We start from the raw sequence: 19,560 nt of genomic DNA, 5'->3' as shown, positions 1-19,560 counted from the left end.
TCTGCTAAAGACCCACGCGGAACAAGAGAGACATGAATACACACATACCCTACAGCCTGGCAGCGCCTCACACCCTCAAGTCCAAGAGAAACACGCAGGGGCACAGGGTGTCCCTAAAACACTTTCCACCACAACCAGGACCCCAACTTCAGGGCGGCCCACTGAGTCTGGTGGAGGATGTCAAATCCCACCAAACCACCAGTGTTTTATCATAACACCTCCTCATGTTCTTCTGTGTGTGTGTGTGTGTGTGTGTGTGTGTGTGTGTGTGTGTACATGCTCACATGTATCACAACACACACGGAGATGAGAGAAACTCTCTTTAGGACTTGGTTCTTGTCTTCCACTGTGGGTTCTGAGGACAGAACTCGGGTTGTCAAGCTATGTAGCAGGCACTATCTACCCACTACACCGTCCTTCCCTCTGTGTTCGAACTTGAGCCTTCCGAGGCCACAGCTGCTGACAGGTGACCACTCACCAACTCAGCCTCCCGTAGGAAAACACCAGGCGTGACCTGACATTCCTGCCCTCCAACCCCAACTGGAAAAGCAAGAGGCCACCACTCTCTTCCCCAGTCCTTCCCGCCTTGTGTCTGTTCACGAGCAGGGACCTAAGGAATCCGAGACGGCTTGGCTCTGAGGCACGCCGCAGCCAACACCACCAACGCCTTCCCCGTGTGTAAGGCTGAGGGCACCAGCAGGCCTCATACACACTGGAGCGTCAGTCCTGGGGACCCACAGGTCAAAGACAAACAAAATACACACAAAGCAGCAACTTAACCCTGAGGCGGGCACAGCGTCCACCTCCCTGCAGGTGAGCAGACTCAAGGCCACTTACACCTGAGGAAGACCCTGACGTGCCTGAACTCCAAAGCTCACACATGCTGTAAGTTTAAACTATGTGTCTTCATCCCAGAACTCAGGAGGCAGAGAGAGCTCCGTGAGTTCGAGGCCAGCCTTGTGAATTCTAGGTCCAAAGGCCACATAGTGAGACCCTGTCTCCAAATACAAAGCAAGGAAGGAGGGAGGGAGGGAGGAAGAGGAAAGAAAACACTGGGCTGGAAAGATCACTCAGTGGTTAAGAGAACTCTCTGCTCTTCCAAAGGAACCAGGTTCTATTCCCAGCACCCATCTGGCAGCTCACAACTTCCTGTTAAGTCCAAATCTAGGGAATCAAATAAGCTCTTCTGACCTCCAAGGACACACACAAATGCACCCATAATTTATTTTTATTTATGTGTTTTCCAAGATAGGATTTCTCTGTGTAGTCCTGGCTATCCTGGAACTTACTACTATGTTGACCAGGCTGCCTCTGCCTCCTGAGTGCTGGGATTAAAGGCGTGCGCCACCACTGCCCAGTGTGTGTGTTTGGGGGGCGGGGGGGGACAGCTCAGAGGAAAAAAAAAAAACACCTCACTTTTAAGCAGCTGGGCATGGTGGCACATGTCTGTAATCCCAGCATCCAGGAGGTAGAGGTGGGAAGATTGAAAATTCAAAGTCAGTTTGGGATATATATATTGTAAAAGCCAGCAAAACTACATGAAGATACCAGGCACTGGGAGGGAAAGCAGAGGGAGACACCAGGTGGAGACACAGTGAGACAGGGATTGGGGCTGGGGTGGCCCTCTGGCAAGCATCAGACCCTAGGTCATTTCCAGGTACTACCAGCTAAAAAAGGGAGAAGACATATTTGTGTCATTTTTTTTTTCCAGTTGACACTCAAAACCAAACACATATATCCTACAGCCTGGCAGCGCCTCACACCTTCAAGTCCAAGAGGAACATTCAGGGGCACAGGGTGTCCCTAAAACACTTTCCACCACAACCAGGACCCCAACTTCAGGGCGGCCCACTGAGTCTGGTGGAGGATGTTGAATCCCACCAAACCACCAGTGTTTTATCATAACACCTCCTCATGTTCTTCTGTGTGTGTGTGTGTGTGTGTGTGTGTGTGTGTGTGTGTGTGTGTGTGTGTGTGTGTGTGTGTGTGTGTGTGTGTGTGTGTGTGTATACCAGAGCCTAGCACAGTCTAAGACACAGTGAACCTGACAGAAGACAAGCAAACCCCGAGGACAGCCAGAGCAAAGCTCTGTGACATGGGACCAGATGAGGAACTCCTCATGCCTGCCAAAGCACCCGCATCCTTAGTACCTGCCTGTCTTGGGCATCATCAGGTACTTATCCATACAGAATGGGTGAGTACCATTCCCTTGGCAGGTAGAGAGCCAAGGCCCACAAGAGGCCAAGGAGAGCTACCTTCCTCTGACACACCAACCAAGAATCCAGTCTCTACTTCAGTGCAATAAAAGCTCAGTCCGTCCCCCGGTCCTACAGGCTGCTCCCTTCCCTTGGCTCCTTAGTCACACATAGCTACTGCAGTAGACGTGTCCAAAGTGAAAAGAACATCCAGGCAAAGTAGTGAGCTGTCATGGGCAAGCAGATCAAACAGAACCTGGTTCTCCCTGGTCTGTCTCTTCCCACTTAGCCCCACACTCATCTTCCAATCCCTCCACAACCCACTAACAACACCGCCACGCATGGCTGCACTTCTGCCTGGTATAAATGACAATCTTCCCGCAGGCAATGGAGCCCATCACCTTTAGGACTAAAAAAGAAGTTACTCTCCAGGCCGCTCCACAGGGCAAGGTGAGCCAGTGGAAGCTTGGCCACTAGCATCCACCCATCACAAGTACCTGTCCGCTGGGCAGTGGTGGTGCACGCCTTTAATCCCAGCACTCTGGGAGGCAGAGCCAGGCGGATCTCTGTGAGTTCCAGGAAAGGCGCAAAGCTACACAGAGAAACCCTGTCTCGAAAAACCAAAAAAAAAAAAAAAAACCCCCAAACAAACAAACAAGTGCCTGTACAACACCACGCCTGCCATGTACTGGCACTCATCTGGCTTCAGGCATAGAGTGCAATGCTTCGATCCCCTGAAGTCCCTCAGAGGAGGGCAAGAAAGGTTACGGAGCACGGGAGATTAGCGCTGGCCATGCAGCGGCACTGAGGGCAATACTTACTATAGGAGTGACTGCTCACTTCCGAGGCAAATGGAGAATGAACAGACTTGGGCTGGCCTCTGGCCTCGAAGCCCCCCTCCATCTTCCTGGCTCTGGCAGCCCTTTTGTGTTTACCTTCTCTGGCGGGTTTCAGAGACAAGCCGAGGCCTTTGGCCAGCGCTTTCCTGTCCTTGCCCAGCAGGCTGTCATACGGTGTCAAGAATCTGCCACAGCCCCCACTAGTTTTCGATTTTCCCCCAGGACTGTCGGAAAACTTGAAGGGTGACTTCAGCTTGTCTTGTTTTGTGAGGGAGAGGGCTCGGTCTAGCTTGCTTGCCAGCTGCTCTTGGTCGCTCGCCATCTTTTTCTTCTTAATCTTTAGCTGGGGAAGGAGGGTTGAGTCACAGATTAAGACATATGGCCAAATAGAATCACGAGTTCTGAGACTGGGCTAACTCCTGTCCCATGTCCTCTTCAAACATTGTTTAACTAGTCCTCAGTCTTTCCATCTAAAAGGGGACTATCTGCTCTATTATGAAGATAACCAGGGTGTAAGATCCTTAAAACATTTAGCGGGGCAGTGGTGGCGCACGCCTTTAATCCCAGCACTCGGGAGGCAGAGGCAGGCGGATCTGTGAGTTCAAGGCCAGCCTGGTCTACAGAGTGAGATCCAGGAAAGGCACAAAGCTACACAGAGAAACCCTGTCTCGAAAAACCAAAACAACAAAAAAAAATTTAATCAGGCCAGTGAGATGGCTCAGCAGGTAAAGTACCTGTTACCAAGTCTAATGACCTGAGTTCAATTCCCTAGGACCTACAGATTGAAAATAGACTCTGACCTCTACACGTACCTGACATAAATGCCCCCCACATGCATGTGCACACAAATAAATAAATTAAAAATGAGGAGTTAGAGAGATGGCTCAGTGGTTAAGATCTTGTAATATTCTTACAAAGGACCCAAGTTCAGTTCCCAACACACAACCCCCCTGCAACTCCAGCTCCAGGGGATATGATACTCTCTTCCGGATGCTGTGGATATCTCTCTGCACTAATGTACACACATACCCAAACATAGATACATATTTAAAAACAGAAATAAATCTATTTAAAAATACATAAATGCAATAAATAAAGCACTTATTAAAAACCCCTAGCCTGGGGGCTGAAGAGATAACTTCATGGTTAAGTGCACTGGCTGCTCTTCCAGAGGACCCAGGTTCAATTCCCAGCACCCACAAGCATTTTGTGACTCTAGTTCCAGAAGATAAACGCATGTGGTGCACAGACATACACACAAGCCAAACACCCGTACACGTTAAAACTTAAAAAAAAAAAAATTTTAAGATGCCTAGTCTAGTAATCACTTATCAAAAGCTGGCAACGGCTTTCCCATCCTGGCTTTCCACAGCCCTGTCTGGAAGTGCCCATAGAAGAACTTTGAGAAAGCCGGGCTACGGATGGGCAGGAGAAGGTAGCTGGATGGACGGATGAGAGCCAAGACTAGAAACTGAGCCCAGAGCAGATCTGCTTTCTATCTCCGGAGGCTGCTGCTCAGTCTAAACCAACCTGTCCAACTAAATGGGTCAGAGCTGCCAAGAAAACGGCTGGAGTGTGCCTTGAATGCCTGGACCAGCAAGAATGACTAGAGATTTCACAGATTAAATTTCTCCTTGCATGCCTATCGCCAATGGGAGCCATTTGTTGAAATGAAATGTACAGTTTCAAAGGCATTAACGCTCTGCCATTTCAGGGCACTAGTTATATATTTTTAATCAGCATTTGCAGGAGGTGGGAGAGGGTTTGGGATAGCGTTGCTAAGATAATTAACAAAATATCTCCCAGCTGAGAGGAAAAGAGAGCCTGGTGTACAAAAACTGGCAGTCTTTTCATGCCCTCCCACCCCTCTTTTTTGGCTTTTTTGAGACAAGGTTTCTCTGTGTAACAGAGTCCTGGCTGTCCTGGAACTTGCTTTGTAGACCAGGCTGGCCTTGAACTCACAGAGATCCTCCCACCTCTGATTTTCTTTTCCTGAGACAAGGTCTCACCATAAAGCCATGGTTGGCCTGAACTTGCAGTGCAGACCAGGCTGGACTCAAAGTCCAGAGATCTGCCTGTCTCTGCACACACCACCATGCCCTGATATCTCTTTAATGTTATTCTTTGCATATGTATGTGTGTATGGTATGTGTATATAGAAAGGCACACATGTATTTGAATACAGGTGGAGGGTTACAGCCAGCATCTTCCCCCTTCACTCTCTACCTTTTATACCGAGGCAGGATTTCCCACTCAAGCTGTACCCAGAATTAGCTGTTCTGGCTGGTCTCAACAGCCAGCTTGCCCCAGGGATCCTCCCAAGAACGGGAATTACAGATCAACCACTATGCCCACCCAGCTGTGCATAGGTTTTTAGGGATCCGAATTCCAGTCATCACACTTAAACATCAAATGCTTTACCCACTGAGCCATCTCCACGGCTCCAAACTGACTATCTTCCCCATCCAGCCCCTTTAGGTGACATTTCGCCCCGATGACAAAACCAATCAAAACACCTCCTTCCCACAGGCTCAATGAGGAGGCACATTAGCATTCAGAAACGGGGTCCATAAGTGCACGGTCTCGAGGCTCTGGAGAAATGAGAAATTACCCCCGGAGAACTCAGACTGACTCACAATAGCATCAAGGCCATGTGCAATGCCAAGGTGCTCATTAAACAATTACACTGCTAAACAACAGAGTAACTACGATTTGGTTACGCGCTTGCGATCCAACCTCCCGCTTGCTTAAGCGGTGTCTCAGTGCACACAAACTGATGTAGTGTTTAGAACCCTACCTCCACCTCCTGTAACTTCACCAGGTCCTTGACCTCCCCTGGGACTTCCTTTTCTCCCCGCAGGGAGGAAGTTAACTAGCGGTAGAGACCGACCGTCCTCCCTCGAGAAGGTTCAATGTCTCGGGTACGACGACCTCCAGACCTCCAAGTTGAGGACTGCATCCCAGAGAGTCTTGCAAGACTGATGTACTGACCTGACTCATGAAGTCAGATGAGGATTCATGATCATCCCAGCTCTGGTTCCTGCCCCGGGCTTTCCCTATGCTGATGAGGGCATCTTGGTCTTCCTCAGGCCCTTTGTGCCTCTTCCTTATCCCAGCACCCAGATCATAGTCATCTGACGTCAGCAGGGATTTGCTGCTTAACCTGAAAGCCAAACACATCGTGGGGGTCAGCACCTCAGCCAGGCCACAGTCAAAGGCAGGGGGTCATCCACCCATGTGGCCCTCGGGGGTTGGGCTCTAGATGTGGAAAGAAACAGTGATGGACACCAGAATGACCAGTGTGGGAAGACAGGTGAATGCTAGAGAATGGAGTACAAAGCGGGAGGGGACTTCAAGTCTGCATCCTCCACCAGCCTCTCTCTTATTCGGTTTCAGACAGACAGACAGACAGACACACACACACACACACACACACAAACTATTAAGACATATCTTTACCAAAACTGCAGCAAGAGCAAAGGTCAGAAAATACTAAGGAAATCTACCAGGGTGAGAGGAGTGATCATATCAAATGCTGGAGTGAAGGGGGAGCCCTGCACTGGACCCCCTTTTCTGGAGAACAGGGACACAGAAATGTCTCTCAATTCGTGAATCTGCCTAATTCCCAAATGCTGGGGTGACAGGCATAGGCCACCACACCTCATGCATGGGAGCAAAGCCCAGGGCTTGGTGCATGCTAGGCAATTACTCTACCCACTGCACTGTATCCCCAGTGCCTCCGTGACGGTTGGTAGGTTTGACTTTTAAATAGGTGAGAAAACAGAGACTAGACGCTCAGAAAAGCTAACAATGGGCCAGCGTCACAGGAGTGGTGGAGCTGGAACTCAGAGCAAGAAGGTTAGCATAATGGTGACACCCCTGGTCACTAGGCCCACATTGCTGGTGGCCCCAGATACTTGATCTATTTCTCCATAGCCGCTCCTCTATCCTCCTGTGGCTGGACATATATGTTCATCTCTGTTCTTTTTCCAGTCAGGATCATCCAAGGTTAAAGATGTGACAAGATGGAGGCCATTTTTTCATGACAAGACCATGAATATCCCCCACTGCCTTGCCTGTGGCCACTCCGAGCCCTCCAGTCTCCTTTTTGTTTCTAAGCACTGGCCAACCTAGTATCCACCCACCCTTGTGCACCAACACGGAAAGCTGTAGGACCCTTTCATCAACGGACCTCCTACGGCTCGTTTACAGGTACATGGGGAAGCTGGAGCCCATCTGTACAGAGAAGCCCGGCTCTGGAGAGAAAAGAGCCCTCATCCCAGCCAGCATTCAAGACAGCCTCAAGGAGGGAGGGCCCTCTGAAATGGCTACAGTGCCACCCAAGAGGACCTTGTCCCCAGAGAGCAGCCCTGGTCTCCTGTGGGATCGCAGCAGGGTAAGGATGTATCCAGCCTGTCCTAGAAGGCTGGAGTTGAAGTGGTAATTCCGCAGGGAGGAGCCATGGAAAGAAGCAAGAATTAGTCCCAGGTGGTGAAGAAGTGGGCGGGGCAGGAAGGCAGGGCCAAGTGTTCGGGTTAGAGCTGAACCACTGACGGTCTTTCCACTCTCCTCTTCGCTCACCCTCCTGGTCAGGGCAGCACTCCGGGCTCCCTGGGAGCTGCCGTTCAGGGAATCAGAGCACCAGGCACTACCAGGTCCCCTGGCGCCCAGTAGTGGGCGCCTTAGAGGGGGGCCCTGCTCCTCCCCTCCGAGCTGGGTACCAGTCAGTCCCCGATCCACCGAGGGGCCAGCCTTACTTTCCGCTACCGCTGTGGCTCTTCCCTCTCTTGCAGGGGGGCGACAGGGTGCTCGGGGTGTGGGTCCGTTTCCGCGGCCTGCCAGGGCCTCTGCGTGCCAGGCTTCTATGGGCATCCTCGTGCCTGTCCCTTAAAAAGAATTCACAGGCTCGGCAGGGAACCTGGGGTGGGTGGGGCGCGGAGCGGGGTGCTTGGGTCCACGCACACACCTGACGACTACCACAGTCGACCTACCAACCAGATGTCCAGGATGGGGTGCAAGCTGGGGAGACACTCACCCCGAATCCCGGCGTCGCTGGAGCTTGACCAGCTCACGCTGTTTCTCTTTGTACCGCCGCTGGACCTCGGCCAGTCGCATCCGGAAATCCAGCTCCAGGGCATCCATGTCTTCCAGGGAAGACTTCATAGCAAACATCTGGAGGGAGGGTCAGGAGGAGGGGGAGACAAATGATGGTGACGTTTGCTGATGCCCCACCCCGCCCCCCATGTCAAAGACTGACTTAACTAACTTTTAACTCTTTTTGGTTGGATTTTAGAGACAGTGTCTCGTGTAGCTCAGGCTGGCCTCAAACTCGAACATAGTCAAGGATGACCTTGACTTCTTAACCTTCTGCCTTTATTTCCTGAGTACTGAGACTGCAGGCAAGCACCGCCATGTCCAGTGTAGGTGGTGCTGGGCTCAAACCCACTAAGTAGCCTAGCCTGGCCTGGAACTCTTGGCAATCCTCCTGTATCAGCCTTGCAATTGCTAGGGTTACAGATATAAACCACCAGATTATTCTATCACTGTTCCCTACCTCTTCTCTATGTCCAGGACCCCTAATGCCAACTTTGCCAGGCAGAATCAACATTTAAGATTTTTGGGTTTTGTTTGTTTGTTTGTTTGTTTGAGCCAGGGTTTCACTGTGTAGCTTTATGCCTTTCCTGGAACTCGCTTAGGAGACCAGGCTGGCCTTGAACTCACAAAGATCCACCTGGCTCTGCCTCCTGAGTACTGGGATTAAAGGCATGTGCCACCAACGCTCGGCTATGGTCATGGTTTAATGAGGGCAAGGGCAAGTGTGTTATTTACACACATGGGCTTGCAGTGGACGGCAGCTACCCGAGGCCACACAGGCAGCAAAGGGTAGCCTCAGGCCTTGCTGCCAGTCTGCTTTCATTCCAGGTCATCATACGGCACCCAAGGGACATGCCTGACAGAGTGGAGCAAGAGGGGAAGGACAGACAGCCGGCAGGAGGAAGCTCACCCGTTCCTCCTTCTTTTGCATCCAGCTATATTTCTTGTTGGAGTTCAGTTCACGCGGAAGCCGCAAGTTCTTGAACGGATCTGAGAAGGGGCTGTCTAGCACCTCCTTCAGCATGTGGCTGCTGGCGGCCAGCAGGCTCTCCAGCGAGGGTCGCACGGCCAGGTTTGGCTCTGCACCTGTGGAAGCGAGAGGGGCAGGTGAGTCAGTGCTGGGACCTGGACCACTGGCAAGATGGCTGCACCCGCCCAGCCAGCCATCCTGAGGCCAGACCAAACCCCCAGAAACTGCAGTCCACTCTGGCTCAACTGTAGACACACAGCCACATAGCAGTGTGATCTCCTGGACTCCTGAAGCCATTCTGGGATGTAGGACACAGTGTCGAAGACAAGAGAATGCTCGCACCCGGGATATGGAACAGTTTTGTCCCCGCAGTGTGTGTGAAAGGTCAGGACTACCTCAGAAGGAACAAAGGCTGGCAGAGGTTCCTTCTCAGGACAATGGGTATCCATCCCCATGTGTTCCTACTTAAGTTTCTCATTGGTGAATATGCTATTTCTTACATCAGAAAAGAGGTCCAGAGAACCACCTGTCACCCCAGCAGATGGCTTGGGCAGAAGGCCTGAGCGTAGGCCACACTGAGACTCCTCCCTCCTTCCAAACAAACAAACAAACAACGGGGGTGGGGGGGGGGGGAAGCACACACACAAAAAGACACAGCTGAGCAGGTAAGGGAGTGAGCTGCTCTTGTAGAAGATCTGAGTTCAATTCCCATCACCCACATCTGGCAGCTCAGAACCACCAGCTCCAGGGGATCCAACCCTTCTGCACCTGCACTCACATGTACACACACACACATACACACACACACACACACACACACGTTTTTGTTTTTGTTTGTTTGTTTGTTTTTTAAAAAAGGGCCAGGCATGGGCACACACCCTTAATCTCAGCATTTGGAAGGCAGAAGCAGGTGGATCCCTAGAAGTTTGGGGCCAAACTGGCCTACATAATGAGTTCTAGGACAGCCAAGAGTACATAGTGAAACTCTGTCTCAGGAAAAAAAAAACAATAAACAGGGTTTGGGATTTAGCTCAGTGGTAGAGCGCTTGCCTAGCAAGGCCCTGGGTTCGATCCTCAGCTCCAAAAAGAAAAAATAATAATAAAATAAACAAACGCCGGGCGGTGGTGGCGCACGCCTTTAATCCCAGCACTCGGGAGGCAGAGCCAGGCGGATCTCTGTGAGTTCGAGGCCAGCCTGGGCTACCAAGTGAATTCCAGGAAAGGTGCAAAGCTACACAGAGAAACCCTGTCTCGAAGAAACAACAACAAAACAAAATAAACAAGCAAATGAATGAGAAAGACAGAAATAAAAACCACAAACTGGACTAGGGAAAAATAGCTGAGGAAGATGTTCACTGTGAGGAGGCACTGAGTTCAAATCCCCAGAATGCATGTGAAGCTCAGCACAGGAACACATGTTTACAGTTCCAGTGTTCCTATGGTGAGATAGAAGTCAGGCAGAGGAAAATTCCCCAGAACCTTGGAGAACCAGTTAGCCCGGCACTTCCTGTGTCGAACAGGAAGTAAAGGGGAAAACGGGCACCAGAGGTTTTTTTCTCAGACCTCCACACACATGCTGTGGCATGTGCAAATCAACACTAAACACGTGTGTGTGTGTGTGTGTGTGTGTGTGTGTGTGTGTGTGCGCGCTCGCGCGTGCACATCAGGATTACACATATGCACACAAAAGTACATATTTTAAGAAGCACAAATCAAGGCGAAAGATGTAAAAAGACCACAACACACAGTCTCCTCTGGGGGCGGATGTGACATAGTATGCCAGAGTTCCAGGAATGTATTGTCATGTTCAAACATTCCAGACACACCCAGCCTCCTGCATAAAAATATTAAAACACAATGGAGGGCTGGGGGTGTTGGCTCAGACATACAGTGCTTACCTAGCTCTCACAAAGCCCTAGGTTCAATCCCCAACACCATAAACAGGCATAATGACACACAAGAATAGCCCCAGTACAGTGGGTACAGTGGAGGCACCGGGATAAGGAGTTCAAGGTCATCCTTGGTTACATACAGAGTTGGAGGGCTATGTGAGCTACAGGAGACCATGTCTGCCTCAAACTGACAACCTTCTTACCTCATCTCCCAAGTTCCAAGTTCTAGAATAAAAGATCTGCATCACCATGCCTGGCTATTTTAATTTTGTTTTCATTTTACTGGGGGGGGGGGAGGAGGGGAGAGAATTGCTACATATACATAGTATGTATAATATGGAGGTCAAAGGACCTCCTTTCAGAAACCACCTCTCTCACTTCCATCCTGAGTGCTAGGGAATCAAACTCAGGACCTCAAGCTTAGCAGCAAGCACCTTACTCGCTGAACCATCTCACTGGCCCTCTTTTGGGGGCTGGGGGGGGCTTTTGGAGACAGGGTTTCTCTGTGTAGTTTTGGTGCTTGTCCTGTAGACCAGGCTGGCCTCGAACTCACAGAGAGGGCCCCCTCTTTTCATTTTCAAATTGGCATGTTTCTCTTTGCTCTAAAAGTTAACCAACGTATGTGTGCAATTCAGGCATGCTTGAGAAACAAAATGCAATCATCCATGTCTGAAGGCCAAGAAAGTGAGCGTGAATAATCTCAGCACTTTATTTAATAATCACGGCTTGGAAGCCTGGTTCCCAATGCTGGCTGGACTCCTCAGCTGGGGCTGTCCCGTGTCACGCTGGCTGAATCATCCCAGTCTCCCACTAGATGTCAGCAGCGTTCTTCTGAACCAGTGACAACCAGAATCGCTGCAGCCAACATCCCAGAGCACAGAAAAATCTCTCTCCTCTCAGTGAAAATCAGTGGTTTGGGGTTTTATTTCAATCAAAAATTTCTTTTCATATATAATTAGTAACTTTTAACATTAGCTGACTTGGTATTCACTATGTAGACCAGGCTGACCTAGGACTCCTAGATCTGCCTGCCTCTGGCTATCCTGAGTGAGCTACATCTTCAGACTTTTCTTCACTTTGCAACAGTTCCTCAGGCTGGCTTTGAACTGACGGTGTACGTAACCCACAGTCCTGGAGTTCTCACTCCCCACCTCTCAGTCATAGTACCCAGCCACTAGCAGCTGAGCTCTCTCTCTGGCCTGGGTTTTATTTTTATGTATCCTTAGGTAAACGAAAGCCAGGAGGTAGTGAACCCACCAGGCTCCTTGTATCAGGATGAAGCAGGCCAGTGCTTCTCCACTCCACCCCCATCACGTCAAGGTCCTCATGAGGCAGAGGACAGCTGACCTGTGTTCCAGAAGGCCCGTCTCCCTTCCACCAGTCTCCTGACCCAAAGCTACCCAGGGGACACATGCCAAGCCAGCCTTTATGGGTACAGTTACAACCCCTAACTTACAGACAAATGGATTCTAATCCCAGATATTACAGTCCAAGAGAGCCGCCTGCCTTGGCCTCCCAAATGCTGGCACTGAAGGTGTGCACCAACCCAACCAATCTCATAGGGACATCAGGGTGTGGCCTCGATTGAAGAGAAGGCTCCTACAGAGGTGGATTAAGGTAGGTCCTAATCTAATATGGATGGTTTCTTACAACAGAAGTCAGTCTTAAAACAAAGACAGGCAAAGGTCAGTCATCTACAAACAAAAAGGACTGGATGGGTCCACAGCATACCTACAATCCCAGCACTCAAGACGATAAGGCAGGAGAATTGCTGCAGATTTTAGGTGAGCCTGGGCTACATACTAAGAGAGAGAGAGAGAGAGAGAGAGAGAGAGAGAGAGAGAGAGAGAGAGAGAAGGAGGAGGAGGAGGAGGAGGAGGAGGAGGAGGAGGAGGAGGAGGAGGAGGAGGGAGGGGAGAGGAAGGGAGGAGAGGAGAGGAGAGAAAAAAGTCTCTAGTCAAAGGGGCCCAGTCACTGGCAAACTATTCAAGCAACTCCAGCAAACAAGTGAACAAGCTTGTGGCTGTCACAACTAGAGATGACCTAGAGGTGGGCCCAGCTATTGCTCACTGCTGGCCTTTGATTTGGGGGTTTAATTAATCTCTAGGAGTATGAGGAGAGGTTCCGCAAAAAGCAACAGGCACCTAGTGTGGAACTGCATGAAAGCGGTCCCTGCTCCCCAACAGCAGAACTTAGGGTGTGAGTGTGTGTGTGTGTGTGTGTCTGTGTGTGTGTCTGTGTGCACGCATGCATGTGAATTCACATGTGTGAGTGCATTCCATGCATTCCCACAGTACATGTAGATGTCCAGATGCCTAGTCAGGTGCCAGTCTTGCCTCCCTCCTTGTACGAGAAAGGGTTTTTGTTCCTGGCTTGTACAACAGGCTCAAAGGCCACTGACCTCCTGGAATTCTACCCAGCTCCACCTCCAATGTTGTTGTAGCAACAAAAGAATGTTGGATGCTTGTTTCCATAGCCAGCTTTATATGGGTCCGGGGATCTGAACCCAGGTCCTCACACTCAGATGACAAGCGCTTCATCACTGGAACCGTCCCCACAGGCCCTCAGCTGCAAGTTTTTGTACTACAGAGAACATGCACTCCAGGGGGCCCATGATGAGGAGTCTGAGTTCTTACTGGGGGGCTCTGGGAAGGACAGGCTCAGCCCAGCTGAGCAGGCCCACAGGCACGGGAGGAATTCCTGGAGGCACCACTGAGGGTAGTGAGTCTGGCAAAATGAGGTCAACAGAGAGAAAAGTAGAGCAGGGAAGTGGGGAGAGGTAGAAAAAGGAAGAACAAACTGAGCACGCACAGAAAAAAAAACCTCAAGATGACTTAAGCACCCAGGTCCAGCTGTATCTAATGCTGCTCAACTTTGGTTCTGTAAGCAAATAAATTCTGCCCTTTGAGGGGAGGGGGGCGGGGGAGTCTAACATAGCCCAGCCCAGCCTCAAACTCAGTATGCAGCCAAAAGATGACCTTGAAGTCTGGATCCTCCTGCCTCCATCTCTCAAGCGTTGGGAACACATGCCTGATTCAAGTGGTGTTGAGAATGGAAGATCATGCATGCTGAGCAAACACTCTACCAGCCGAGCTATGTTCCATTTATTCATTTATTGCATTACATTTATTTACTTGCGTGCGTGCGTGTGTGTGTGTGTGTGTGTGTGTGTGTGTGTGTGACACATCTATGTACACACACATGCATGCAGCACACATGTGGAGCTCAGAGGGCAACTTTTGGGAATCAGTTCTCTCTTCTATTATGTAGGCTCTGGGCTCAAGACCATCAAGGCTTAGTGGTAGGCACCTTTACCCATTGAGTCGCCTCTCACCCACCCCCACTCCCACACAACCTCTCTCCAAGCCAATTTGACTTAAAAACAAAAACAGTAACAAAAACAAAACCTCCTGTTCTCATACAATGCCAGGGGAAGGAGATGGAACTGGAGACTTACATTCATCAAAATGGCACTTCTGGTTGTTTTCTCACTCCTCCCATCTCCACTGAGATGGAATCCATAGAGCAAGCACTGTATCACTGAGCCACACCCCAGCCCCTCACTGGGGGATTCTAGGCAGGGGCTCTACCACTGAGCCACACCCCAGCCCCTCACTGGGGGATTCTAGGCAGGGGCTCTATCACTGAGCCACACCCAGCCCCTCACTGGGAGATTCTAGGCAGGTGCTCTACCACTGAGCCACACCCCAGCCCCTCACTGGGGGATTCTAGGCAGGGGCTCTACCACTGAGCCACACCCCAGCCCCTCACTGGGGGATTCTAGGCAGGGCTCTACCATTGAGCTTCACCCAAGTCCCCTCACTGGGGGATTCTAGGATGGTGCTCTACCACTGAGCTAATAATCCTCAGCCTACTTTTTACTTTTTATGAGATCAGGGTTTCAGTGAGTTGCCTGGGCTGGCCTTCTATTCTCTCTAGCCCAAGCTGACCTTAAACTCACAATCCTCCTGCCCCATGTAGCTGGGATGATAGCTCGTGCCCACCAATCCTGGCTTTACAATGAAAAGCAAAAGCAAATAAAAAGAATGTGAATAAGACGTATTCTGGGAGCCTTGGAAGTTTTTAAGAAAAAAAAAAAAAAAATCAAACTCTGTAAATCTACTGGCTGTCCTGGACCTTGCTGTGTATACCAAGCTAACCCAGAACCGCAGAGACAGACCTGCCTCAGATTCAGGAATGCTGCTGAGGTTTATAGACGTGGACCACCACCACCACCGGCTTCTATCCATTTTCTGGAAAAGAACAGCCCAAACACTCACCCGCAGGACTTACCTACAACCTGTTGGCCCCTGCTGTCGAGCTCCAACTCAGCTATTTCACTCAGCAGGGTGATGCCCTGCAGGAAGCTGTGTTCTAGGCCTACGCTGGGGGCTGTGTCCAGCTTCTCCCCAGCTGGGACCCCAGCACCCAGAGAGGGCAGAGGCCTGGCCTGGGGCAGCTCGGCTGCGGCTGCCAGTGCATTCATGCCGGCCAGCGGGTCCTCCAGGCCCGGCAGGAGTGATTCAGAGCAGCTCTCTTCAAGATAGCAGGTACTGCCCGGAGCAGGTGACGCCTCCTGGGCCTCCAGGTTCAGACACTGGCCCTCTGGGACAGGTAAGTCACAGTCTGAGAGCTCTAGGCTGGGCTGAGGCTCAGTCAGGGATGGCTGGGGCAGGCTGTCCTCAGACCCTGCCTCTGCCATGGGCCCTTCCATTGGCACATCCAGGGGCACCTCCACTGGCTCCTCCTTAGTCTCCACCAATGGCTCAGGTGTCAGTTGAGTCCCCAGCTCCAGGGCAGCCATGCGGGGCTCTGTCCTGCCCGGTAGTTCTATCTGTGGTTCAGCCACCTGCGCAAAGTCTGAGGCTTCAGAGGGCTCCCGGCAGCCCTGACCTGCAGTGCTCAGTGCCTGGGCCTCCAGCAGGCCACCTCCGCAGCCACCTGCAGGGCTTACGGCCACCATGGTCTCTGGGAGAGGCAGAGCCAACGGAGACTCAAGGGGAGGCAGCTCCGTGGGACCCTCTTCGACATCCTCGACCTCAGACTTCACCTCACGGTCGACCAGCGGCGGCGGCGGCTCCTCCGGACTGTCCCGGGGTGGCTCTGGGATCTTGGAAGGTGACAGGCAGATGGGCTTGTCTTCAGGAGACAGTGCCAGGCGCTCGGGCTCATCCGCGGGAAGCGGTACATCAGGGGCAAGGCCGTCAGCGTCTGCGGCCGTGGTGGGCTGCAGCAGGAAGGGGTAGGGTCGCCCGTAGTGTGGTGGCAGGGCTTGGAATGAGTACCTGGGGGGGATATCTGCCGAAGACAGAAGATGTCAGTGAAGGGGGCTCCCCGGGGCTCTAAGCTATCCCATAACCTGAAAAGAAAAGACGCAACCTATAACCAACTGCTCCTGCTTGATTGGCTGCAGGAAACACCCTCCCCTCTGATCCTGAAATAACCCAAGACCCTTCTACATGTTTGAGCCTTGGAGAGCAAAGTCAGCCACCATCTTATCTTGTCCTCAAGGGTCTTACAATTGTAAAGGTGAATCAGGGCTGGACCTGAAGCACATGCTTAAACAAGGTCTATGAAGATCTGTCAGTCAGCCCGGGCTGTTCCTCACCCATAAAGCATGTATTCAAAAATCTCACAGTAAGCTGGGCGTGGTGGTGCGTGCATGCCTTTGATCTCAGAACCTGGGAAGCAGAAGGTCACAGATCTCTGTGAGTTCAAGGGCAACCCTGGGTACATATCGAGACACTGTCTCGAAATACAGCAGAGCAAAAATCCTTCATGGTAATACAGTTTTATCCTAAGAGGCAGGGCTAAGAGGGATGACTGTGGCACCATCAGTCCTGACCCAGGCCTGGGCAATGCCCAACAGGAGCTTAACACACGCAACAGTCTACCAGAGAGTAGGCACCAGGCCAGGCATGTGCTTACCCCTTAGCATCAGCATTACACCAAAGACTCCAGGGAGAGGCAACCTCCTGCCCAAACTAACTCAGCACTCATACAGGATTCTGAATTAAAATCCAAATCCTCCCAAGTGCAAGCTCACGAGAAAGAGGACACCTAACCTCAGGCTCCAAAGCCACCTGCGGCCAGTCCTAATGAACACAGGACATTGGGACAGCATGTGTGTGGGTCAAGAGGCTGCCCAGATGGGAACCTCTAAGTGTTCCCAGGGTGACTCAGCAGCGACGGTGCAGAGTTCACAAGTCTGGGTTTTCGCTGTGCTCTGAGTAGCCTGCCTGCACGGATGCTATCAGACCTATGTCCCCTGCGCTACACTAACAAGGGACCAGGAAGAGATCTCAGCTACATTCATTCCAGAGTTAGACTGGGTGATCCAGAGTGCCCATCAAGAGAGAGAGGGAATGGATGAATGAATGAGCCACTGGACAGGGGTCAGGGGCTGAATGAAGCAGAGAACAGATCGTCATGAAAGATGAGCAAGCAAGAGTGACACAGGCCCCCACACATGAGTAAGTAAATGAATGAGGGAAGGAATAAATGAATGAGCCAGTGAATGAATGAATGCGCAATGGACGGACAAGAACGAGTGAATGAACCAGGCCACCAGTGAACACTCAGGAGGAATCCAGTGTCTCATGGACAGGCAGCCCCTGTCCTGCACGCTCACCTGTGAACAGAGCCTGGAAGGGGCTGGGCGCCTCCTTCCTCAGCTCGAGGTCTTTCTTCTCCACCACGTTCTCAGGAACCTCTTCCTTGCGGGTGAGGCCAGGGGTAGGTGGTGGGGAGGCAGGTGGTGGGCTGCTGGGGTGCGAGCTAGGCGTGGCGGGGTAGGTGTAGGCTGGTGGCTTGGACACATCCTCCACCTTCTGGATCACCTTGGCCTTCAGAGAGGTCACGGGGGAGGCTCGGGGAGACGGGGGTGGGCTCACAGCCTTGCCGTGGGTGCCTGTGGGTCCTGGAGCCAGGCCGGTAGGCTTGCGAGGCAGTAGCCCCGGGCCCGTAGCACTCAGGCTGGCCTTGCCTGTGGTCTCCAGACTTCTCTTATTCACCTTCTCCTCCATCTCAGTCCGATGCTCCTGTGCTTTCAATCGTTCCTGCTGGGGGATGGGACAAGGGGTAGAATCAGCATCAGCACGGCAGGAGCCATCATCACCTGCCTGGTCCCTGGAGCCTTCCACTCCAGAGACTTATGAGGCAAGATCCAAGGTCCAGGCCACCCAGCCCTCCCTGTCCCATACACCATAGACATTCCACCGTGGCACACGTGTAATAAACATGGCATTCTACGGAACCCAGAGAGCAGGCTGGGGGCAGGGCACAGAGCTCAGGCTGTTACAAGGAGGGCCTGTGGCTTAAAACCCCTTGATGCTGGGATTCTGGCCAAGCTAGGACCCCCAGAGTTGAAGCCTAGCGCCCATACCCCGGCACCTTGTCGTGCGCTTAACTACCTGCTCAGCGCTAAGTGGCATTAACCACTGAGTGGCACCACTGAGGCATTTGATATCAAAATGAGAAACCTAGCTCTACGACAGCCAATGCTCACTGTGGCCTGGCAGCTAGTACCCAAAACACAGCCAAGACCGCTCCACCTACTCGCCACTGTACCTAAGAGCTAAGTAACTAACCATTACTAGGACCCCTGTTTCCTGGAGGCAGAAACTTCAAGACCAGAGAGGTTAATTCACTTGCTAGAGGACACAGAGCCTGAAAAATCTTTGTACCATCCAAGTGATTACTCCAGAACAGCTACTCCGAGATCCCGTGGGTATCCATCCGGTCACAGCATCGCCAACCCACGCCCCTGTCATGTTTTTTCCACTCCTCGCTGGGTCCTGTCACTAGTGGGTGCCACCCACCACACCCTAGCTTTCGTATCCGATCTCTCTGTTCAGATGCTGCCTCCTTCAGGCAGCCCTCCCTGACTGCCACTCTCTCCAAGTCGCACGGCTCGGGGCGTCGGCCTCCCACCAAGGGGGCCTTGACTCACCACCAGCTGTGCGCTCCTCTGCAGCTCCAGGGCCTGGGCTGCCTGTTGTTGCAGGTACAGCAGCTCTTGCTGCCGCAGAAAGTGTTGCTGAGAGAAGAGCTGCAGCTGCTGGGCATGGTGCAGGGGGCTGCGGCCCGGTGGGTACAGGGCTGGCCACAGAGGAGGGACTGCTGCTCGTTCCATTAGCTCAGCTGTGGACACAGACAACAGGGGGCTGCACTCACGGACCCAGCTCCTTCGTGGACTCTCACCCCATTTCCAGAGGGAGATGCTAAGGCCCAATGCAGACCAGCCGGGCAATACCAGAGCCGAGGCTCCGGCTGGCTTCCTCAGCCCAGAGTGTTGCCCCCCATGTATATGCACACACCGCTGCCAAACCCCCAAGGAGAATGATGTCCTCAGAGGTCACAGTTGGATCATGTCAACATGCAGGATGGTGCCAATGGGGTCACCATGGGGACTACAATCCATGGTCTGCAGAGTGGGCCCCAGAAGGGCCAGGGACACCCAGTCCCCGCAGGTGACCCTAACTGAATTCTCATGGAGTGGCCAGGATCTGTTGTCTGGACACAACCAAGGTTAGATGCTTTCTTGGGCCCCCTTGTCCCCACCCTGTACG

The 19,560-nt window shown here is 52.0% G+C and overlaps 1 protein-coding gene across 8 annotated transcripts in view; it reads right to left on the bottom strand.

Annotated features, from left to right (window-relative positions):
- Tnrc18 (trinucleotide repeat containing 18) overlaps nt 1-19,560 on the bottom strand; it is a 97,748-nt gene that overhangs the window by 32,360 nt on the left and 45,828 nt on the right. For 3 of the 8 annotated variants that reach the window (XM_036171501.1, XM_036171500.1, XM_036171505.1), the window contains 8 exons: nt 18,942-19,132; nt 17,622-18,051; nt 15,284-16,288; nt 9,039-9,214; nt 8,070-8,206; nt 7,792-7,920; nt 6,026-6,197; nt 3,017-3,377 (listed from right to left, as the gene is read on the bottom strand). In XM_036171501.1, the coding sequence (XP_036027394.1) occupies nt 3,017-3,377; nt 6,026-6,197; nt 7,792-7,920; nt 8,070-8,206; nt 9,039-9,214; nt 15,284-16,288; nt 17,622-18,051; nt 18,942-19,132 (2,601 nt within the window). The remainder of the gene's footprint in view (nt 1-3,016; nt 3,378-6,025; nt 6,198-7,791; nt 7,921-8,069; nt 8,207-9,038; nt 9,215-15,283; nt 16,289-17,621; nt 18,052-18,941; nt 19,133-19,560) is intronic. The other 5 variants (XM_036171502.1, XM_036171508.1, XM_036171503.1 and 2 more) reach the window with 4 other exon arrangements.

The sequence above is a fragment of the Onychomys torridus genome, chromosome 22, assembly GCF_903995425.1.
Source record: "Onychomys torridus chromosome 22, mOncTor1.1, whole genome shotgun sequence".
NCBI lineage: Eukaryota > Metazoa > Chordata > Mammalia > Rodentia > Cricetidae > Onychomys > Onychomys torridus.
The sequence above is the reverse complement of the archived record's forward strand: the minus strand, read 5'-3'. Positions and strand labels throughout refer to the sequence as shown.